Raw genomic sequence first — 24,176 nt, forward strand, 5'->3', positions numbered from 1 at the left:
AGGTGGCAGGAATATGCAAAGCATATTTATCTACAGCCACACATGAAACGAACATAAGAACTTTAAAGAAGAGACTCTTCTCCACAAAAGCTAAATGAAGCCTCGAAAACACATTCTCTGTGAAACTGCTGTCCCTGTAGAAGCATGACACAACGTAGGCACCTGCTGCAAGCTTGAAGACTCTCTATTCTGTTATGTTATTATTTGCTAATGTGATATGTACACAGGTTCTGAATAGAGTGCAGAATAAGTCACTTTGTCATTTCCATGCCCAGAAAGGGTTCCAACTGGGAACTGCATTCTTCTCACCACCATAGTACAGTTGTATGTCACTGTAAAGAATGGTGGCACGTCATGGTGTCACTGCCACCTAGGCACTGCAGTGAAAGTAAAACTACTCAACATTCCTCTATGAAAATGCAGCTGCATTGAATTTGAAAAGTACAAAAGTAAGTGTATTAACCATAACATTAAGGCTCTTGCTGTGCCAAACATCATAACTGATAGAGTGTAGCTTGGCGGTGCCACTATGTATCTGAAACAAGAGCGTGAAAGGGTGGTTACTGTCTGTTGGTCACAACTTGGTGGTCACATTTTGTATAACATGAAGTGTTTTTATATAATTACTATACTGCAAAGCTTATGAGTGGAGTGCACCACTGGATATAACATTTAAGTAACGTTTCATGTATATTTATTTGAAACAAAAGCTTTGAAAGTATTGTTCTGCATTTTGTATATTCTCACACGTAATGCTTAAAATTCATTTAATCTGGAAGTATATTTGTGTTTTATTAACTTGGCTGGAGTGAAGGCCAACAAATATATTTTTCTTTTCACATGTAACTTTTAATGTGGAGTTTGTTGTTCTTAAATGTTTTCTCTCCGAGGTGTAGGTGTTAAGATCTGAGATGGAGTTAACAAGAAGCTTATTGTGCTTGAGAGATAAGAGAGCCTGAGACGAGCTATGCAAGGATGAAGAGGCGTATTCTGGAAGTCATAACTTTAGAAATTGCTGAGACCAAAGAGTATCAAGATAGGATGTAGGAGGTCTCTGAAAGTTGTAACTTCTAATTAAAATTAATTGGGAGTTCAATCGAGAAGCTTTGACTGATGTCATCATCTTGGGAAACTTTGATTTAAAGAAGGTTTAGTTAGTGAGAGAAGCAGATTATTTTCACCCTTGGAGCTGCACAAACCTTTCTTAGGACCACACATTTTTGGTGTCGCTTTATGCCACCACACCTCTCCTAGCAGAATATTCTACAGAATTTCTGTTTGCAGACCCTTTCTCAAACACTCTTTTAGAATTAGAACAGTTTAGGGTTTAGTTTAAGTGGTTACACAGGAGAACTTGATTCTGGTGACCAAGAACCACATGATTTTCCTGATTTTCTGTACTGTGGCAATCGAAGTTTAGGTCTTGTATATGCTGACTAAGTTTAATACTGTACAATGCTTTAATTCTCCATTGGTGGTTATATATCTATACTATGGTTTTGAGACTCATTTATGTATAGTAGACTTTGAGTCGGTAATAAAGCCCCTAAGAATCTCTGATTTGACTCCGAATATTATTGTGTGACATTTGGATTGCACAGAAATTGTTTAAATGATTTGATAACTGTTACTCTCTACCTCTTGGAACATAAGAAAAGATTCATTGGACCCCAAAAATAGAGCTAGGGCCTCAGACTCTATCATAACCGTAACACAACCTTAGAGCTCACCTTAAATCTAACCCAGCCCTAACTATGTCCCAGACCCTAATGCTTACCCCAACTTTAAAGTGACCACATACTAACCCAGGTTTAAGAACACCCTTAATCTCAAACCTATCATGTACTCCCCACAATGCTTGGCCTAACATGTACTAATCCTAATTCTTTTCCTCCCGTCGGCAAAATCTACTATTTACTAACACTGACCCAGACATAAGCTCACCATATAAAAACCTTTACCCTAATTGTATCCTTACTCCAATTCTGCACCTAATCCTAAGCTTAACACTACAACTTTTCTATAATCGAGCCCCAACCATCAATATCCCTGTAGTTTCTTTTTTAGAGGTAGGGACAGCCTGTGTGGTGACATTCTCACTATTGTGCTGATGTGGTGCATTTGAGGTACTGGGAAAGCACCCGACAGCTGCTGAAGCAGCAATAAGGTTGCACATTAGCCAGAATAGGCATTATGCATCCTTACCTCTGCTAAAGCAGGAACACGAATTAAGCAATTGACCTTTCACTTTTAGGTAACTTATTATAGCACTTTTGTACACCGGAATCATTTGCATCTCATCCCAAAGCTAGGTACAAAACTATGCCAAAAGGAATTGTACATTTCCACTTTTATGATTAGCTATTGTGCACCTATGTACGGTTAAATGGGAGTCCAAATACCATGTTTTTGGTCTAGTAGGGAGTGCCCTGGTGTGTATTTGGGTTCCAAGACATACAGGGGAATACTTGGCAGAAGCATTTAAGTATGGTGGGAGACTTCCTCTGGGTGAGTTGGGTAACCCATCTGCTTTCAAGAGTTCACGCAATACCCTGGAAGTGAAACAATCCATGTCAAGATGGAGATTCTGCTCATGAAATGTCAGATGTCTCCGTAGTGAGAGAAGCTTTTTCTGTTTCACTCTAGGTCGAATTTCACATCACTGAAGGGTGTGGGTGCCAGATCAAGGCTTCAGTGCTTTCATCCAGGAAGAAAGGGGCAAGGCAGTCCAAGTATTGTGACTCAGTGCAGGTGAAAAACAAGGAATTGAACCATTTATCACTGGGACTTTTCTATCAACTTAGACTTCGGAGTATCCGTCTACATAAACAGTGAATACCTAATAAACAAACCAATGTGTTGGTGCTTATTTTATTTGATATCAATGAAACTTTGAAACAGAGTAATGAAGTCAGCATCTTCCAAGTCTTAGAACCCATTAAAAGAAGTCTGGGGGGTTACGACAGGGAGATGAGTGAAACAGGCCAGATGCAAGAGTGCACAGACCACGCCCAAAGACCTGGTTATTACAGGAGGGACTGTTTTTGGTAGTAAACATTAAAGTATGTTTAACAGAAACTAAAATATAGGGCATGGTAAAGTACAACATTAACAGAAAGACAAGCTATTTCCCATAGGGCCTGTGTTAGGACAGCAACAGTATACTTTGGTCAAGATGAAGGGTAGCAGCTCCAAGGGCACAGCAGACTCTTGTCTTACCCCAGTTATAGGGCAGGACTTCGTCATTGTCCTCTTGTGGAATGGAGTGAGCTGTGCCTGCGGGATGGACGCCTCTCCCTTCTTATTAGAATAGTAGGAAAGCACTTGCCATCCATTCTCCTCCAAAGCACTTTGGTCAAGGAAGTAGGTAGCAGTGGTCACTCCTGCCTGTCCATCTTAACCAAAGAGGTGAGATATGGCACAGTGCTACTGCTCCTGATGTCCTTGATGTGATATCAGTTGGACATTGGTTACCATGCTTCTTACCCCTGGTGCTGTAGCTGTGTGTTTCCATGAAAGAGAGGCCCAGGCGCTCATCATCCTGCAGTGTGCTCTGGTCAGTGAAGCTTCGGTCCACTGCTGTCATCATGTGTGTCTTCTCGTGCCGGTAGTTGATGGCAGTCTTTGTCATGGTAACAGGCTTCCTAAGGAGGAGACAAAAGCATTCCAGGTCAAACAACCTTGTCACCCATATCTGTGCCAGACTTTGTCATGATGCCTAGCCCTCTTAAAGGGGCATCTGCACAGTGTCTGTTAAGTCAGCCATGCTCCTTTAAAGACTAATATACTAGCAATATCATATATTTGTGCTCAAGCTGTACCTCTCTGCTCTCCAAAAAAGGAATACTGCCTTGAAAAACTGCAAATCTTAAACCTTGCCAGTTTTGACAATAGCTGTTCAATCTTCCTAGAAAAAAACAAATTTTCCCTAATCTAGACAAATTGCTTCATTGTTAACTTAGAACTGACAGCAGTCTATACATATCATTATACCGCTGCAAAGTCACTTTAGTCACATTAATTTAATAATAAAATAAAACATTGTTTTTTGAGACATGTTCTAGACAATGCAGACAGCATCTGCATGTTGAATAGTAATAACATGTTTTAATACACTATCAATTGTTGCAATTTCTAAACACTGTAAATAACAGATATTACTATTATCTAATTTAATGGTACTTATCTCCAAAAGCACATAAGGCTGACTGAAATTCCTGACACCTACCACACCAGATGTCAGAAATGGGTGTGTAACACTTTGAGCTCCCTATGCTGCTAAAGAAATAATACTAATCAGTAAATCAGTTAAAAAACTAGGGAAAAATGTTATTAATGTAGATACTTTTTAAAATAATGTATGCACTTAATTCATATTTCACTAGTATTAAACATACTTTAAATCTCATTCTGTTTGTGAAAAACATGAGTTATTTATAGACGGGTGGGTACCTATTGTTAAAGTTCAAGTTTATGAGTTCATCTCACTGAGTATTCAACTCGAAATGTTGTGAGGCTATTAACTGACATGGCACCCTTTGGCGCTCCATAAGCAAGGATGCGAATGTCCCTGATTCTATAGGCTTTCTAGAAATCTTGCTTAGCCTGCAAATGTCCCTTAATGCTATAGGCATGTCTTCAGTTCACCTACAGTTGCTGAACTCTCAATGCCCTCTCTAAACCTTTCCAACTCTTTCCTCCATCTCCTAGATCACAAACGCTTTCCATAAATCTTTTTAGCTCCCATAATGTCCACAAAGTCTCAAGGCTTTCACTAAATGTGCTAGCTCCCTCGATGACCCTAAAAGAGATCTAAACTGTGCTATAATCTCTCAATTGGGCGGAACCTTAATCTAAGCAGTCTCTAAATCGTGACCCTCAACGCTTTTGTGCTATTAAACTTTTCACTAAAAAAGGTTTTTAGCCTTTTAGTTTTGTCCAGCGCTCGGCGGACTTACTGTAAAGTCAGAATTTGCACAGTTCCTGGCCAAAATCCTTGATGTAGCTAAATACACACATTACATTTATTTGGAGAAAAGGGTCTTTCAATAGCTAATGCTTCCTTATGTAAATTAAGCTTTATATGAAAACCAAATACGAAAAAATATTTGTTTAAAACAAGATAGAAATATGCTTTTAAGTTCTCATTATCTCTACATTATTCCTGCTTTGCTATCTTCACTATTTAAAAGTGCAGGGAAGGGGTATAGTCCTCCTGCCCTCACACTGTTTCTTGCTTACTACTTTGTATCTAACATTGAATACTATTTTCAAGCATCAGAAAGTCAATACAAATTCATCTTTTACTTTTCTAGGTGAAGTTAGCTTTTCTGGATCATTGTTCTAATTTGCCCACTGATTATATCGCACTCTTCCCCTTTTCGCAGTTACGTTTTCCACCACATTTACATTTAGAGGTGTTATTTTTATTTATTTTTAAGGTAACAGAGCGCTTTACAGAAGTTAAGGTGATTCTTCATTGTTACTTCATACAAACATTAAAGGTAACATATTAAAGTAGTCGAAAAAAGCAATAATCCTAAAACCACAGTGAATTAAGTCATCCAAATACATTTAAGTCAAATGCTTGAAGAGTGAATGGGCTGAAAGATTTTGAGGTGTAAAATGGAAAATTCATGTGTCAAAAGTTAATGCACGGGGCAGCCCCAATCAGGGGGGCCCAACTTATGGCGACGGTGCTGGGGCAAAGGAGAGGGAGGGTAGGGGTCGGGAGCAGCAGGCTCACCAACCCCCGCCCTCCCACAAAATCACAGCCGATTGGCTGGGGGGCTGCCGTGGCCCCAGAGGCACTGTTTGTGCTTCCGGGGTCGCGCACTGTTACGATGTCACAGGGGCCGGCCTTGAAAAGGCAGCTTTGGGAGGAGAGCATGTCTCTTGCTGGCGCTCGCAGACCGGACTAGGGCCCCTAGTGACCCCCACCTATTTTCTTTTGTTTGTTTTGTATGTTTCTTTGTGCAGGTGCGGCAGGACGAGCGCTGTGGAGGCAACGTGAGTGGCCCAGCAGGTCTCATGGGGGGCCATACGGGTTTGAGCTGAGCTCACCTGACCTAGGCTGCTGGATGAGCGGCCTGCTGGCCAAAAATGTTTGTTTGGGGAGCGCTGGGGGCCCTGATTTTTACCTAGGTTCTCCAGTTGGTATTTTGTTTTAGGGATTTTTTGTGGTGCTTACGTTAGGGTGGGGGGCCCCCAAAGAAATTCAATTTTGGCATCTGGGGGTGTTTAATTCAGGCGTTTTTGCCCTGAAGGAAGTTTTTTAGGTGCAATAATTTGTTTTTCTGATTTGTTGTGGTGGTAGCCCCCTGTTGGGTGATGCAAAGTATATTTTACTGTGCCCTGTTAGTGATTTTGGGCTATAACCACTTCGGTGAGGAGTCGCTGCTCGTTGTTTTGCAACATGACAGCAAAACAGTCACACACTGAGGTGCTCCTAGAGGCATTGATGCTAAGAATGGATGCTATGGACCAGGCCATAGCATCCTTGAAGGCACAGCCATCTTCTTTGGGATGGGGGAGCTTGTGAGCAGGCAGATAGGCCCCGGTGAGCCGGGGTACCACCTAGGGAAGCGTTCTCCCCGGCTCCGAAGAGGGTGCGCGGGCAGAGGAAAGGGACAGGGGCTGGTGAAAAGCGAGTAGAGGCCACCCCGGAACAGGTTTTAGACTGCGCCGGACTACCTCTGGGCCATTCGGGGGTTACTGCGTCCCCTGGTGTGGGTGCGGGGCAACCCTGGAGTGGTGGTATGGGTCACCTGACAGCTCAAGACGTGACCCAAAGCGTTGTGGTAGAACCAGTAGGCGCAATCGCTGGTAGGGACAGAGGTGTGTTTAGGGAAGGGGGGACCAGTCAGCAGGATCTGGTGGGACACTTGGCGTTGGTGTTGCCATGGCTGTCTGAAGTGGGGTTACTACCTATCACTGTGTTAGGGGGAACACTGTCAGGGACTAGTGCGGGAGACGCTATGGAGCAGGCTTGACGTTTGGTTTCCCAGATAGGTACCGCAAAAGGTGGCCAGGGGTCCCGAAAGGGCCAGGATCAAGCAGTAGTGGGGCTGGGGGTTTGCAGGTTGCCAGCTCCTTGTCCTTAACTTCTGCAGGGGGCGGAGGGCCGGTGACTCCTGCTGCAGTGTCCGCAGCCCAACCGGTTACTCCTGCGCCAAGCACATCTGCACAACAGTCTGTTAATGCCCCAGCAGTGGTGACCTCTACAGCAATGTCTTCTCTGGCCTGGGTTACAGCAAATTCAGGTACTGATCACTCTTCTCCCCTTATGGACCTGAGTGATGTTCGCTTTGAGCATGAACAGTTGGGGCTACATGTACCTGTGGAGGTGAGGGAGAAGATCTGGAAGGAGGCTTACATTGATATCTTCGATTTACTGGTTGAAAAGGAAGATAAGGAGGTAGTGAAGAGTTGTAAAGAGTGTGCACATTCAAGAGAGTGTCGGCATGGGCCTCAGAGGAGGAAGGTTGAGGAGTCTCTGTCCAATTGGGTGGGAGCTTTCTCCATTAACCAGGCGGTTTTAGCGGAACGTTTCAGTGACCTGGGTGCCCAGTTAGCCTGCAATCAGAACAGTGTCGTGGGGGTGCATGATGAGTATGGAGGCACTGCATGAGAGAATACAATAAAGAATTCAGGAGAATCAAGGCAAAAAAAACTTCTTTGGGATGGGATCAGATACACATAATCACTTGGTTGAGATAGACGAATCGCTTCAGGGTCCTGGTCACCAGCCCTTTCGTGGGACCCCAGGGACGGGCTCGGGCACCGCAGGGGGGGGTTCGGGCCAAGAGAGGGGCTTGCTGAGACTTCAACTGGCGCACTTGCTCATGTTCCCCTGGTACCTGCCTTTTCAAACACTGTTGTTCCTTTTGCGGCCAGGCCTCCCACCCTGATTTCAAGTGTTTCAAGAAATCACAGGATAAGGGTGCCAGAAAACAAGAGTGACCATTCGGTGGGCATTGGCCAAACTGTTTCCTTTTTTGTTAAGGCTTCATCTCCCATTAATCTATTGGATATGGTTCCTCGGCTTAATGCTTACCCCAATCAGGCAGCAGCGCAGGTTTTGTATTTGGGCTTTAAAGACGGTTTCAGAATACCAGCTCAGTACTACGTCGGCTGCCCCACTGCACAAATCAGCTGTCTCTGAGGTCCAATTCCAGGGTGGCAGGGGCAAAAATCCTAAAGGAACTGGGATTGGGGCGCGTAGTGGGACCTTTTGAGGAAGTTCCCATGCAGGGTTTTGTCTGTTCTCCTTCAGGGGTGGTCCCCAAGAAGAAACCTGGGGAGTTCAGGTTGATTCACAATTTGTCGGCTCCAAAGGGACAATTGGTAAATGAGGCCATTGAGGGGGCATTGTGTTCTGTTAGGTATGCTTTACTAGATCAGGCAATTCAAATGCTACAGGAGCTGGGGCCTGGGGCTTTGATTTCAAAATCTGACATTGAATCCACATTTCGGGTGTTGCCGGTGCATCCCAACGATTTCCATCTATTGGGTTTCCAGTGGGAAGGAAAGCATTATTTTGATAGGTGTATGCCTATGGGCTGCTCGGTGTCATGTTCCTATTTCGAGAAGTGTAATACCTTTCTGGAGTGGGTGTTTAGGGAACAGACACAGCACCGATGGGTTTCCCACTACTTAGATGATTTCCTTTTCTTGGGTCCCCCTGGATCTAATCAGTGTGCTGATGTGTTGGAGGGTTTTAAAAAAAAACTCATGAAGGATTTCGGGGATCTGCTAGCAGAAGGGAAGATAGTGGGGTCCTGTTCTATGATTGAATTCTTGGGGATAGAGTTGGATTCAGTGGCAGGTGTGTCTAGATTACCTTGGGAGAAAGTGGTGTCTTTCTCGCAGGCGCTGCAGTCATGTTTGAGGGTGCGGAAGGTGACACTTCATCAGTTACAGTGCTTGGTGGGACAGCTCAACTTTGCGCTGCGAATCTTACTCATGGGGCGCCCCTTTTCTCGGCCCATTGCTCAGGCCGTGTCAGGGCTTAAGGCCAAGCATCATCACACCAAGCTTTCCAATGAGGTCAAACAGGATATGAGGATTTTGGAGACATTTCTATGTGACTTTAATGGGACGGGACTGTGTCCGCCTAGATCCAACGAGGAATAGGACCTTTTCACAGACGCGGCAGGCAGCAAAGGATTTGGGGCTATATTTGGTAAAGCCTGGTGCACTCAGCAATGGCCCTTGCTCTTGATCCAGGAGGACCTGGTGGCTAAAATTGGTTTCTTGGAACTATTCCCAATTCTAGTGGCATTGTCAATTTGGCCGGAGGGATTTCTGGACCAGTCTGTGATTTTCTGGTCAGACAACATGACAGTGGTTGAGTGCATTTACCAGCAGGCAGCCAGGTGCAAGATGATCCTAAGGCTGCTGAAAGAGATAGTGTTACTGTGTTCGAGGTTGAATGTGACCTTCAGAGCTAAGCACGTACCTGGTGTTTTGAATAATGCTGCTGATGCACCGCCCCGTTTTAAGATGCAGGTTTTCAGGTCCCACCTCCCGGGAGCGGAGGAGTTCCCAATGCCCTTTCTGGAGGATCTGTGGCAGATTGGTGCCAAGGAATACCAGACCTCGTGGCAGCCAGCTTAGCACCCAGAACACAGAAGGCTTATCAGGGAGCATTTGCACTATATATTAATTTCCGGGGTGGGGTGGTATCGTCCGCTTGTTTTGATCAATCTTCAGTCTTGGCATTTCTGGAGTATCTGAGGTCGGAGGGGAAGTCCGTTGCATGCACCAGGTGTCACTCTGCGGCTATTTCTTTCTTTGCGCAACTGTGGGGGGTGCCTGATGGTACAAAATCATTTATGGTTAGAAGGGCCCTGAAGGGCTGGCAACGCATTCAGGGCTATAAGCCAGACTTTAGGCAGCCCATAGATACGGCAAAGTTGGGGGCCTTGCTAGTCGTTTTAGATCGCATTTGTACCTCTCCTTGGAAAGTTGCCTTATTTAGGTCAGCCTTTACCCTGGCCTTTTATGGGGCTTTCAGATTGGGTGAGCTAGTGGCGCGCAATAAGGGAGACACCTCTGGAGGCTGCAGTTGGCAGATATTCATTGGCTAGAGGGATCTGGGTGTATGGTGATCAACGCCCCCGCTCAAAGATGGACCAAGATGGGGGGGGGGGAGACCACATCCTACTGCTTTGAGCCCTGGGTAGTGTGTGTTGTTCTAAGTAATTTCTAGGTCTTTCTAGCACAGCGCACACTGGGGAATATAGGCGCAGTCTTGGTGCATGCAGACGGCACGCCACTTGTGAAGTACCAAGTACCAATTCTCACAAGTGCTCAAGCGCTCTCTTGTGGCAGCAGGTTTTGACTCCTCTGACTTTGGCACTCACTCCTTTAGGATAGGAGCAGCCATGGCAGCAGTGGCAATGGGGTTCTCAGGAACAGCAGTTAGGAGAATTGGAAGGAGGACCTCGGATTGCTACAAGCGATATGTGAGATTGCATATGCTATGAGTTCATGTCCTTACGTCTTGTTTTCTCTATACTCTCTGTAGACGCCCAGGACGAGTGGTGAACGGTCCCGAAGGCTGCGGTGCATGCAAGAGTAGTTGGGGACACCAAAGTGTGGTTAATTGGGCACTCTCATGTCTGATGAGCAGGTGACCTATACATAAGGAGTGCCTTTGCGTCACGTGCATCAAAGGCTGGTTTTCGCATCTCTTTCTTTGGCCGAGGCGGGCTGCGGCTCACTCAAGTAGGTTCTGGAGTCAATGCTGCCGTCAGGCTACTCGTCACCGGATGTCATCATGCTGCACCTTGGGGGTAATTATCTTGGGTGCCGGCGGCTGTTTGAGCTTATAATATCGGAAGTTGGATGGTTGGACAAAAAATTCCCACAAGCGGTCATTGCTTGGTCGAACATGAACCCTCGGAGTCTGTGGAGGGGCGGGCTCTCAGTTAAAGCCCTCAATGATTCAGTAAAAAGAATCAATAGCAAAGTGGCCAAGTAGTTTCGGACTACAAGGTTGGCTGTGGTCTCGCATGGCAGCATTCAAGGAGAAAGGTTTTTCTTGTGGGACAGAGTCCATCTTTCGCACCATGAAATGTTTTTGGAGGATTTACTCGCCTGGTTATGTAATCATACTCGACCTCTTCTTGTGTGGGGGGGGGGGGTGGGGGCCACATCGTTGGTCAACAATGTGGGCCTGTGGCAGGGTGAGATCATGACTGGGAATACAATTGGGTACCTTTAATTGCAGGAACTGGGAAGCAAGCTAATTGGACCCTCCAAGGGGTACTGGCTGGGAAATGAGGACGACATACAGTGGCGCACGAGGTTGTGAGCGTTCACTGGCATCTGGCTCTTAGGGCCAACCACCTGCACATGCGCACAAGGTCTGAAGCAAGCACTGGCCCTTGGTGGGGGGTGGAGTCTAAGGTGGCAGGAGTGCCCGAGGTAGGTGTTCTGGCGGGCAGGTGGGTCCCCTCCACAGTAATCCAGTTTGGGAAATGAAGAGAACACCCTAATGGAGACACTACCCCTGGGATGCATAGTGTGAGGAGGGGGAGGGATTGGAGGTACTAGAAAAACAGTCATGATCTCATTCACAGCCACCAACATTGGGTACACAGGAATGAACTGTTTTTTTAGTCAGTGTCAGGAATGTGGATGCATTAGCATACTCTGTTAAGGCTAGGTATCCATTGAAAAACTCTGTAAATACTTTGTGATTATGATTGTGGTTACTGCATTTAATTTAGATGATTAACAATTTCTGTCAAATACGGCCGGGGGTCCACGACCTCAAGAGAAGTGTCTCTGAATTTTTAAAATAGGCTCAGGGGGAGGCTGAGTGGTGGTTGGTGGTAGCAGGCCTCAGCAATACCCGGCCATATGTAACATTAGGACTCTCAGCTTCTCTTGTAGCTTTAGTAAGTAGGTTGTGTTTTGATGGGGGGGGGGTTAAGGCATTCTAGATCTTTCTTGCATTTCCTGAGAAGGGACATTTCCAGGGGTTCCCTTTTTTGAATGCTGGAGTTTCAAGCAGGAGTGTGGTTACGCTCCTTAGAGATCTCTGGCCACTTGAGCTGTCCTATTTATCGCCATTGACAAGTGCCCTCCTTAACTAATGTTAGGACGCCTCCCTACTTCCCATACTGCGCCGCTACATGCCCCTGCCTCTAACGGCCCCCTAGATGTAGCCCCTCATATTATTCTACCCAGGCATCAATTCTGCCAGCTTCCATCTCTTCTTCTCACATGCTTTGCTACTTGCTCATATCATATTCTTTTCACTTTTCTGAAGTGAAGCCTCGGCACCAGTCGCGCCGTTGCTGATCATGTGATAAATTTGTGGAAAAGTTGCACAGAAAACTAGTTACGTTGAGATCCTTGTGTTACTGTTGTTGTAACTTTCCCAGGGTAATCTTGCCCAAGTGATCATTTACCCAAAAAGCCAAACAGATAAACTAGAATGGCGACGTTTAATTTGATTTAGGAATCTGTCCATTTCCATGTACACTGATTCATTGACCTGGTTTATTTATTATTCTAAGTCCAGCAATAGCCATAATGGACTCTAGTGCCCTTCTCTGCAATGGAGAGGCTATGAGGTAGCTATGTTGTCCAAGTAAAGGCTTGCATTCAAATGGAGGCAGTCTTATCGTATTTAATATTCCATCAAGAACCTACCTTTAGTTTCCCCAAAAAGGTTCCACCAAAAGACCTAATAAAACATTTCTCAATGCACAGCCTCATTTACAGAAGCTGATTCACAATAAGAGACACCAAGGCCCTCATTTAGAGTTTGGCGGGTGGGAGAGGCTACCCGCCAAACTCTTTCGGATGGAAACCCACCACTCTGGTTTTCCACCTGCTGGCCCTATTTGGAGTTTCCCACTGGGCCACCGGGAGAAAACAGCGTTTCCAACCCGCTGGCCCAGCGGGAAACTTACCACAACATTGATGCCGGCTTGTAATCAAGCTGGCGGCAATGTTGTGGTGCGTCGGGTGCAACAGCCTGTAATTCGGTCCCGGCACCCCATCTCTGCAAACGTTTGCATGGCAGTGGAACCGCCATGCAAAAGCCGGCATAGAGGGGACTCGTAATCCCCAGGGTAGCGGATTAAGACCGCCAGGCGGTCGGCCTTTCAAAATATTGCGGTGCCGGCGGTTCGACCGTGGTGCTTTCACCACAGTCTTAATGTGGAGGTCGGACCCCCACTTTGGCGGCAGTCCAACCACCACACTCGTAATGAGGGCCCAAGTCATTGCTATCAAACTCCCTGCCATACACAATTTAAAAAAAATTACTTGCATGAGAACAGACGCATCATTTGCTTTTCACTTGTTACAGTTTAAAAGCCCTAATTGTTGAGAAAAAACATTAATATATATATATATATATATATATATATATTTTTTTTTTTTATTTTTTTTTTTACTTTTTGCAGCTTGAACTTAACATAGCTTGGGGCTACTTTATAACGGATAATACAATGGAACGTTATTTAATTCTGCCACTTCTCTATGCCTCAATTACATGTATTTGTGAAACATTATGAACTGTTAATTGCAAAGAACATTTAAGATTCAATGTCAGTTCACAGCAAAAGATATACCTCATCTTGGTGCAGAAACTAAGAGCCATATTTATTAAGGGCTTGCGTTGCCCTTTGACTCATGCAATGTGGCGTAAAGCAAGTACTCAGTATTTACTAAGCCAATCAAAGGGATCTTGTGTCTCTGCATAGTTTAGTAAATCCAAGGCAGTGCATTTCACTGCCTTGTGTTCTATTGCAGTAGGGAGGCGTTCTATGGGTGGAGTGTGGGTGTTGCCATGCATCAATCCATGGATTTTGATGCATTCCCAGATTTCCAAAGAACTGTAAACCTGGGAATGTGTTGAAATGATATGCCTCCCAGAACCAGGCCTAACAAGGAGAAAAGTCATTATTTCACTTTGTTACTTTCTCTTACCCTGTGTGCTGCATTGTGAAGCACACATAGGAAGAGGTATATGCCTACAGGGAGTGCAGAATTATTAGGCAAATGAGTATTTTGACCACATCATCCTCTTTATGCATGTTGTCTTACTCCAAGCTGTATAGGCTCGAAAGCCTACTACCAATTAAGCATATTAGGTGATGTGCATCTCTGTAATGAGAAGGGGTGTGGTCTAATGACATCAACACCCTATATCAGGTGTGCATAATTATTAGGCAACTTCCTTTCCTTTGGCAAAATGGGTCAAAAGAAGGACTTGACAGGCTCAGAAAAGTCAAAAATAGTGAGATATCTTGCAGAGGGATGCAGCACTCTTAAAATTGCAAAGCTTCTGAAGCGTGATCATCGAACAATCAAGCGTTTCATTCAAAATAGTCAACAGGGTCGCAAGAAGCGTGTGGAAAAACCAAGGCGCAAAATAACTGCCCATGAACTGAGAAAAGTCAAGCGTGCAGCTGCCACGATGCCACTTGCCACCAGTTTGCCCATATTTCAGAGCTGCAACATCACTGGAGTGCCCAAAAGCACAAGGTGTGCAATACTCAGAGACATGGCCAAGGTAAGAAAGGCTGAAAGACGACCACCACTGAACAAGACACACAAGCTGAAACGTCAAGACTGGGCCAATAAATATCTCAAGACTGATTTTTCTAAGGTTTTATGGACTGATGAAATGAGAGTGAGTCTTGATGGGCCAGATGGATGGGCCCGTGGCTGGATTGGTAAAGGGCAGAGAGCTCCAGTCCGACTCAGACGCCAGCAAGGTGGAGGTGGAGTACTGGTTTGGGCTGGTATCATCAAAGATGAGCTTGTGGGGCCTTTTCGGGTTGAGGATGGAGTCAAGCTCAACTCCCAGTCCTACTGCCAGTTCCTGGAAGACACCTTCTTCAAGCAGTGGTACAGGAAGAAGTCTGCATCCTTCAAGAAAAACATGATTTTCATGCAGGACAATGCTCCATCACACGCGTCCAAGTACTCCACAGCGTGGCTGGCAAGAAAGGGTATAAAAGAAGGAAATCTAATGACATGGCCTCCTTGTTCACCTGATCTGAACCCCATTGAGAACCTGTGGTCCATCATCAAATGTGAGATTTACAAGGAGGGAAAACAGTACACCTCTCTGAACAGTGTCTGGGAGGCTGTGGTTGCTGCTGCACGCAATGTTGATGGTGAACAGATCAAAACACTGACAGAATCCATGGATGGCAGGCTTTTGAGTGTCCTTGCAAAGAAAGGTGGCTATATTGGTCACTGATTTGATTTTGTTTTGTTTTTGTATGTCAGAAATGTATATTTGTGAATGTTGAGATGTTATATTGGTTTCACTGGTAATAATAAATAATTGAAATGGGTATATATATTTTTTTTGTTAAGTTGCCTAATAATTATGCACAGTAATAGTCACCTGCACACACAGATATCCCCCTAACATAGCTAAAACTAAAAACAAACTAAAAACTACTTCCAAAAATATTCAGCTTTGATATTAATGAGTTTTTTGGGTTCATTGAGAACATGGTTGTTGTTCAATAATAAAATGAATCCTCAAAAATACAACTTGCCTAATAATTCTGCACTCCCTGTATAAGGTTCCCCTTCCTACACAAAGCAAATCCTGCATGTAATGCAGATTCCCTTGTGCCATGGCGCAAGGTGCCTGAGTTGGCGCTAGTCAGCACCCAGTGCACCAGCACAGCAGAAATGTGCTTTATCTTTGTAAATATGGTGCATTTCTGATGTCGCTCTTTCACAGAAGTTGGACTGCTGTGTTGCCTAAAATGTTAGTAAATTTGCCCCTAAACATTTACCTGAAAGTATCTGCTAAGTCAGAATTTGTTTGGCTTTCTTTACACAAATTAGTACACTCAAAACATACATGAATTTACCGCCATTGTGAAGCTTCACCCTCACTTGGGGAAAGAAATATGTGATATTTACATTCTAATCTAGTCTCTACAGAACCCGTTTCTTAAACTGATTGATGTGTTAGTAGGACTGGCTTGCAATCCCAGAAAGTAGGAATCGAGCAGTCTTGCTTGGCGGACCAGTGACTTTGGCCCAGACCTACCAGTTTTCCAAAGGCACTGGCCTAAGGAAGTCTAGCTTCACATACCAGCCCTTTAAGTAAAACAACCATAGCGCAGCAGGTGAGGACAAAGGACAGGAGCATAGCAGTACACTTTTCTGAAATTTTTGGTGAACAATAGTAGGCCTTCCTCAAAAGTAAACACCTATAGGGCTTATGGATATACCTAACCAACTGCATGGCTGTGCCATTTTGGAAAACTGTACATCAAAGAAAAGTAAACAGTATGAACTCATTGTACAGTCCCCGATATATAGACTGAGGTAATTTATTAAAAACTGGGTGCAGAATAAAAGGTGCATACTTTTTAAGAGGCACACAATGCACTTGAAGTCCATTGAGTTTATACAAACTAGACCCATGTTATAGGAACATTAACGTACATGTAGAAAGAAATCAGCTGTTTGTTATGGAAAGTTTAGAGAATGCATTCTGGCTTGCATAGGAAAGCATTTCTTTAAAGCACCAACAAACCATAGCGCACCCTTTTCTGTAGAATGGCTCACCTAAAGATGGCCACTGTGTAAAATAAGGGGTTCCAGTCTTTAGGTACCCCTTTAGAACTGGCACCTGTGGTCTTTCTGAATGGGACTCAGAGTAGAAACCCAAGGAGATGCAGCCATAAATCCACCCCTCCTCAAATCTGCTAACTCCAGTGGAGACATTTGGTAGTAAATGGAGCAAGATTCTCTACCACACTATTGCACTCTGCTCTCCTGTGGACTATTCTGCAAACCTTTGTTACGTTGCTCGACCGGCTTCTCATATTTTAAAAGTATTTGTGCCTTTAGCTGGGTGAATGTTTCTCATCAAAATCTATTTATCATTGTGCTTCGTCCTTGACACTGCACTAACTATCTATCTTTACAAAATTAAAGAACATTACACGGAGTTCAGAGGTCATGAGGTGTCATTTCCCGTAATGTCACCCGGGGAGATGTAGCTTCTATGCATAATTTTTTAAGAAAGGATGCTATCATAGCTAGGTCAAAACTGAGGTGACACAGTGTGCAAATTTACAATGGTTTGGGATGCGGCCCGAGAAATTACCAGTGGCTGAGATTAATTTAAGTGTGCCATCCATCACATTTTTGTATACTTTATTGTGTTGCCCTAAGTCATCATTATGATCATATAGCACTTATAGAGTGCATGGCTACCCGTTGACATCCCAGCGCTAAGTGCGTCACCAGATGTCCAAAGCATTAATGATGGAAGCCATCAAACAACCATGTCTTCAGGAGTTTCTGCAAAGGAAGTTCAGAGTTTGTTGCCCGTAGAGAGAGGGGCAAAGAGTTCCATAGCAAGGCAACATTGTATCGAAAGGAACAACCTCTACGTCTGGCTTTTTTGATAAAGGGGACCACTGTAAGTCGAGAATTAGTGGACCTCAGATTTCTGGTAAGAGTATAGGGAGAGATCAAAGATTGACATATCGCAGAGCCATTGTCCAGAAATACATTGCGAGCTAAACAAAGGGATTTGAATGCAACCCTTTGAGCCACAGGGAGCCAATAGAGAGACATGAGAGCTTACTGAGCTGACTATCGTCTTGGACTATTATGGAGCAACCGGGCCGCAGAGTTCTGTACGACCTTCCGTTTCCTCAGAACAGATTTTTGGGGTTCCTAAATGCAGGGAATATGCGTAGTCCAAGCACAAAAAAAAAATCAGAGCCTGGACAAATATTCTTTTGGAAGAGGGGGGAGCAGATGAAGGATTTTCATACATTGTTGCAGCTAACTTTGTAGCCTGAATTTCCATGATCAGTGCTTTGTCTAGCCAGAAGCCTAGGTTTTTTATAACTGGATGAGGCAAGGGAGGAGTGCCTAAGATGCTGGGCCACCCCAGGTCCAATTGTGGGTGAGGAGAATTCCCCAGGATCATATGTTCCCTCTTTTCTTCATTTAATTTTAGAGCAGAGTTATTCATCCGGTTGGCCACAGCCTCTAGACATGGGCCTAGGGCCCCGGAACAGGAGTCCTGCTTGTGTGAGAAGGCGAAAACCAGTTGTGTGTCGTCTGCATATGAGATTATAGAAATCCCGAATGACAGAACAACATCGGGTAGAGGGCATATTTAAATTGAACAGTGTAGGACTTACTGAGGAACCCTGAGGGACTCACTTGTTCAATGAAAAAATGTCTGAGCTGCAGAAGCCCTCAAAAACCTGAAAAGTCCTATTCCTAATGAAGGATTGGAGCCAGGTGAGGGTGCAGCCCGCAGCTCCCATATTACAGATTATCTTAATAAGAAAGTCATGGCTGACAGTGTCAAATGCTGCACTGAGATCGAGGAGGACAATGGCAGCAGTTCCTCCTTCATCCAGCAGCATTTTAGCCTCCTCAACCTCTGCCAGGACTGCAGTTTTTGTCCCAGTCTGGGTGGGATGAAGAATGTTGTGAGCCTCAAGATATTCTGAGAGATGCTTATTCACATGACTCCAGTGCTTTAAATGGGCCGGTACTGTCCGGTACTGAGTTTTTATTTGAGAGGGTGAGTACCGGCACATCTCAGGAAAAACGTAATACTTTTAATTGGAGAGTACCGGCACTTCTCGGAAACAAGCAGGTACTCTGGCACAGAGTACCGGCACTTTATTTTTTCCATTTCAAGCACTGCATGACTCTCCAGGGCTATGCTTAATCCAAGTAACAGTAAAATGGGCCTGTAATTCCCTAGGTCAAGGGGGTCCTGATTAGTTTTTTAAAGAAAGATCTGATCAAGAGCTTTAGCTAGGATAAATGGAGGGATGGGTTCCTGCAGGAAGCCTGACTTAACTTTATTTAAAATAGCTGAGAGATTCTTGAACGTCATTTTAGGAAAAGTCCTAAAGACTGTGTTAAAGACCAGCTGGCCCTCACTGCAAACCATGGGGTTAGGTTCTAAATTAGGTGAGCGAAAAGTAAGGCAGATATCATCTGATTTTTTTCTGGAAGAGCCTTGCAATGTCATTGCAGCAAGATGATGAAGATTCGGGGATTGAAGAATTAGAGGGTGGATGTAAAACAGTTTTTAACAATCTGAAATATTTCTCTATGTGCATTCAGGGCCATTTTTATTTTTTCATTATAATATGTGCTCTTTGCAGATTTAATATCACAATGATACTTTCTAATGAGCTCCCTGTATTTTGCTTTGCCAATTTCTGAAGGTCTCTTTGCTTTCTATCATAGTTGTCGTAAGGTTCTGAGATGAGGAGTATACTACAGGGACCGATTTAGATTTGGTATAGCTGATTTGAGTTTTTATACGGATTACTAAATCCAAGGATTGATTAATCCAGTGTGAGAACTCTGTATAAACCAGATTAGGGTCTGAGTTGAGTTCAGGTCTGGTTGTAGTAAGGATCTGTTTCCATGAATCAATATTGTGTTTAAACCAGCAACGTTCTGTCCATGTACTACAACTGGAAAGAGGGCAAGTGAGATCAATGGTGAAGCGAATCATAAAATGATCAGACCAGGTAAGAGGAAATGGGCCCTGGATCTTTAACAAAACCTCATTTGAGAAAACCGGGTCATTCGAGTGCTCCTTTTCATGCGTGGGACCCGAGACAAGTTGGGTAATTCGAGTTGCCTAGAGAGATCCTGCAGAGTCCAGGTGCTTTGGTCCCAGCGATATCCCCCAGATGGATATTCAAGTCTCCCAGCAGTGTTAAGTTAGGTTTTAGGTTGGCTAAATTGGCGACAATCTTTGAGAGAGTGTCCAAGACTTCGCCACAAGGACCTTGAGGGCGATATAGCAGAATTTCTGAGCGGGTCTAAGTGGGACGGGAATGCCCAGATATAGGTCCCGTGCACAGTGTAACTGGAACCAAGCTCCACCTGGCTGATGAGCCCATAACTAGGCAGAAACTGGTCTGAGGTTGCTTGTGTTACGGTTTAGTGAGGACCTGGCTTGGCAGTTTGGGCTAGACTATCTGACTGGACCAGGGTCAAGGTTGATTTGCATAAAGATGGGTCCAAACTGAAGTCACATGGTGTGCAAAATAACAATGGTTTGGGATGCAGCCCCAAGTAGTTACCAGCAGCTGAGATTAATTCAAGAATTCCGTCCATCACTTTTTTTGTATACTTTAGGCTATTGTCAGTGCCTTACCTGTGCTGTGTCTGAGGGAAGCTTGCACTGCTCCTGACACTTTTTGTATAAGGAGAGAACCAAAGGAATATTTTACTAATGTTTACTACTGCACTATGTACAGTTGTGCTGTCTGTGTGTTGAACCTGCATGGTTTCTTCATCTGCTGCACCTGTTCTGTGTATGCAGGCACTCTACCACTTGGTGTATGTACTGAGTATGTTATTTGTGTGAGGAAAGCTTGCACTGCAATTGTGGTTTAACTGTTACGTATGTGCTCTAGGGCTGTTCGTGTGATGGGAACATGCATAGTTGCTTGATAGCAGGTACCTATTGTGTGCGAGGGAGGGAGACTTGTGTGGCTGCTTTGTGTTATACCTGTTCTATATGTGCTGTAGAAACGCTGTGTGCTGGGAACATACAATTGATCGATCGATGTGCCCTACCATCAGTGTGCGAGGCGTGCTTGCACTGCGCAGTGTCTGTTCTGTATGTCAGGGATGCGCTTTCTACTGACGTCTTTGCTGGATATGTTCCATGTATGAAGGAAGCCTGGACTGCTGCCGTTGCCGATCTTTAATGTGCTCTTTGTGTCTGAGAAACGCTTCCCATGCTACTGCCTGTCTCGCATGTATTCCATATCTGAGGAATGCTGGCACTGCTTCTCTTGCCTTGTTATGCCTGCTGTGTGTGAGGGAAGAAGCATTCCCTCCTGCTGCCTGTGATGTACCTACTGTGTGTGTGAAAGAAGCTCCTGAGAGTACTCTATGTGCTGTACTACTCTGCGTGTGAAGGAAGCTTGCACTAGAATGTATGTGAGGTACAATAGCAGTTGTGCTGGCCTCTCCCGTTGTTGTTTGTAAGCAAAGCTTAGGTTGCTGCTGGACATGCAGAAGCTGGACTGTGTGTGAGCAGAGATTTCACCGCTGCAGTACGTGCGGTGACTCATCTGTGTGTTGGTTAAACTTGCAGTATGAAAAAAAAGTATAGAGTAAGAAAAACAAGGGCGGGTGAAGCTGAATTTTAAAAAAATGGGTAAAATGGAAAGAAAGAATGGAGGCTGAGAGGAATGAAGGAGAGGAAAGAGCAAAGGAGTAATGGGACAGAGAAGGAAAGTGGGGAGGAAGCAAAGACGAAAGATGCTTCAGAATGGAGGCATAATGGAAGGAATGAGGACTGGAACGAAGGACTGGCAGTGTAAGCGAGGGAGGGGGGCAGGAAGGCAGAGAAACTAAAGTAGGAGGGAATGTGAAAATGGGAATAAAGAACCCAGAGAAGGATGCAAGGCCTGGAGCACGAGAGTGGGAAATGTGGGCTCCACATTGATACTTAAGAAAGGAAAGAAAAATATATTCGTGAAAAGAAAGGAAATCAAAAGAAAACCACGCAAAACAAAGGAATAAAAGTGCGCGTGCGAGCATAGGCCTGAGCGGCAAGGAGTGCAGAGTGAAATACTCACGGGTAATAAGAGTAGGAATAGCGGTTCCTCCTGGCCAGCGTGGAAAGAAAAAACAGCACAAGCTGAGTCAGCGCTCTTCCTCGGGGACAGAAGAGGAGCAGAATTGCCCTCAAAATGCCTCCCCCAAAACTGAATTTCTGGCCTCTCCGTGCACCTTTTGGCCGAATTCTGAATCCACTTCCGCATTTTGGAAATTCATGCTGCAGATTGTGTTGTAATTGCATCTACATTGCGCTTACTACCCCTGACTAGCCATTGAAGCACTTACTTTTCCACCTCTGTACGGCAACAAAAGTGCATCCCTTTTCCTCTGGGCACAACCACCTGTTTAGGAATCTCATTAAAAAATCCCACTTAATCAGTGCCTAATCTTAGTCAGCGGTTGCAGGTCGGACCAGAATTTATTTTTCCTCAAAAGACTTTGACCCAGAGTAAAAGAAAAAAAAAGGGTTATTGGAGTAAGAGAAAGACAGAAAAAGAAAGCAAAGTTGAAAAACTTGGAAGAGTGAGGTAAAGGGGCAGGGAATGTATGGTGGTGGATGAAGGAGGCATGAGGTGGAATCAAGACTACGCAGCCTTGGTATTCAGCACCAACATCCCCCACCCCTTACGTTTAATATCACCCGCTGTGGGCTTCTGAGCAAAACTTTGGGCCCTGGCACGTATTCTTATTTAAATTAAGCACCGTGCCCCTAATGTACTTATGCGACTCTTTGTGCCTTCACCTAGAGTAACTTCTCACCAAACATGTGTGCAGCAGCAAAATCTCAAACTGTGGACGGTGCTATGCTTCACAGGCCCAACTGAAAGATTTCTCATTGGCACTCGCAATAGAGAAAACAAGACCACATTCTATGCTAGCTTCTCCCAATGCTCATTAAACTGTCTAAGAGATGACCTGTATTTGTTGGCTCTGCTAAAACATAGGTCCAGTACACCAAGGCCTGTATTTGCAAAGGTTCTGCATTAGGTTTAGATTACTTTAACGCAGGCCCGGCGAAAAATTATTTTTGGTATTTACAAAGCAACACAAATGGCTATTAGCATTGCTTTGTAATAACAAAAAATAACAGCATGCAGAGCATTGCTTTGTCTTGCCTTACCTTGCAGTACTTTGCGTCAGGGAGGCATTGTTCCATGGGTGAATCAAGGGCATTCCTGTACATCCACCCATAGGTTTTTGACACAAAATCCATATCTCCAAATTCCTGTAGACATGGTTTTATGCCAAGTTGGTGTGCTTGCCTCAGGCGGGTGTAAGGAGTAATATCTTTCTTTTGCCTTGCTATTTCCTCTTTGCATGTGTACTATTCGCACACATACAGCGAAGAAGTAGCCTCAAAGGCCAGTTTTTGTGCAGGAAGGTGTCCCCTTTCTGCACAAAACCTACCCCGACTACAATGCGGACACCCTTGCACTGTGGCACAAGTGTGTCTTTGTTGGCACTAGGTAACAGAAAGTATGGCGGCACATGGTGAGAACGGAAGTGCACAATTTTTAGAAGACGTAGTTCTGTTCTCTCACGTTCACCAACATTGCAACTTTACCTCCAGCATTGCTGTATTAAGTCTTTGTAAATCTAGGCGCAATTAATTTTTTTATTATTTTCTTTGTAGAATAGTTTGTCTAAATATCAGGCCTATATTTATAGATGAGTCCATGTTTTGTAATAAGCTCATGCCCCACCCAAAAGAGGATTCTTTTCCCTCTATCGAGTTGTAGAGAACGCACTTATGCACCACCATAGTTGGGTAGTAAACAAACATGCCAATAATTTCCACTTATGAATTAACATAAATGAAGCAAAAACCACGCAGGCTAAACCTTACTTACTATCTAGTAAAAGAAACAAAAAGCAAGGACATACAACCCAAATTAGGTCAGACCTAGTCCATGCACACTAATTGACACAGTGAGCACACACACACAAGCATGTAGAGGTGGGTGAGCCAACAAATTAACAAAGAGAGCCGAGACAAGTGTCACTCTGGCTCCAAGTGTATGAGCCAAGCCCTGAAAATATTTGACCTGTAAATCATGTAGCAAACCGTTAGAGTATGGTAAGTTGTCCTCAAAGTTTCACAAAGCAGATGTCTTTAAAAAGCAAAAGAAGTACTTACAAAAAATGAACTCAGAAATATTCCTGCCTCCAAATTCTATCAGTGAACTAAGAGGCACGTCAGTTGTCATGTGAACTGAATAGTTGGCCTAAATTTCTATTATAGACGGTGCAACCTTACAGGCTATTAAATCAAAAAGAAGACTTTTTTTGTACAGCATAGATCCAGAACTCAAGTATTTGAAGGTGGTCCCATATGAGGTATCAAACAAAAAGGATACTCAGTGACATAACATATTTGCTGTGGATCACACAATTTAGTCAAGCCGGGAAGCTGGACAAGACCCCAGAGTTGCCGGTTTCACACTGTACCATTCAACCACTAGCTGGGTATCTCTTTCTGCCTTCAAAGATTAATGCTTTGTTCTTAGTCTTGGAGGATGAGATTGCAGCGTGGTTGAGAGGCACAATCCAACTTAATGCATTTTTACATAGCACGCACCTTACAC

At 44.3% G+C, this 24,176-nt stretch overlaps 1 protein-coding gene across 3 annotated transcripts in view; it reads right to left on the reverse strand.

Annotated features, from left to right (window-relative positions):
* PTPRU (protein tyrosine phosphatase receptor type U) overlaps positions 1–24,176 on the reverse strand; it is a 765,217-nt gene that overhangs the window by 202,508 nt on the left and 538,533 nt on the right. For all 3 annotated transcript variants that reach the window (XM_069225125.1, XM_069225127.1, XM_069225126.1), the window contains exon 15: positions 3,487–3,644. In XM_069225125.1, coding sequence (XP_069081226.1) covers positions 3,487–3,644 — 158 coding nt within the window. The remainder of the gene's footprint in view (positions 1–3,486; positions 3,645–24,176) is intronic.

This window comes from Pleurodeles waltl, chromosome 3_1, assembly GCF_031143425.1.
Source record: "Pleurodeles waltl isolate 20211129_DDA chromosome 3_1, aPleWal1.hap1.20221129, whole genome shotgun sequence".
In the NCBI taxonomy this organism is placed as follows: domain Eukaryota; kingdom Metazoa; phylum Chordata; class Amphibia; order Caudata; family Salamandridae; genus Pleurodeles; species Pleurodeles waltl.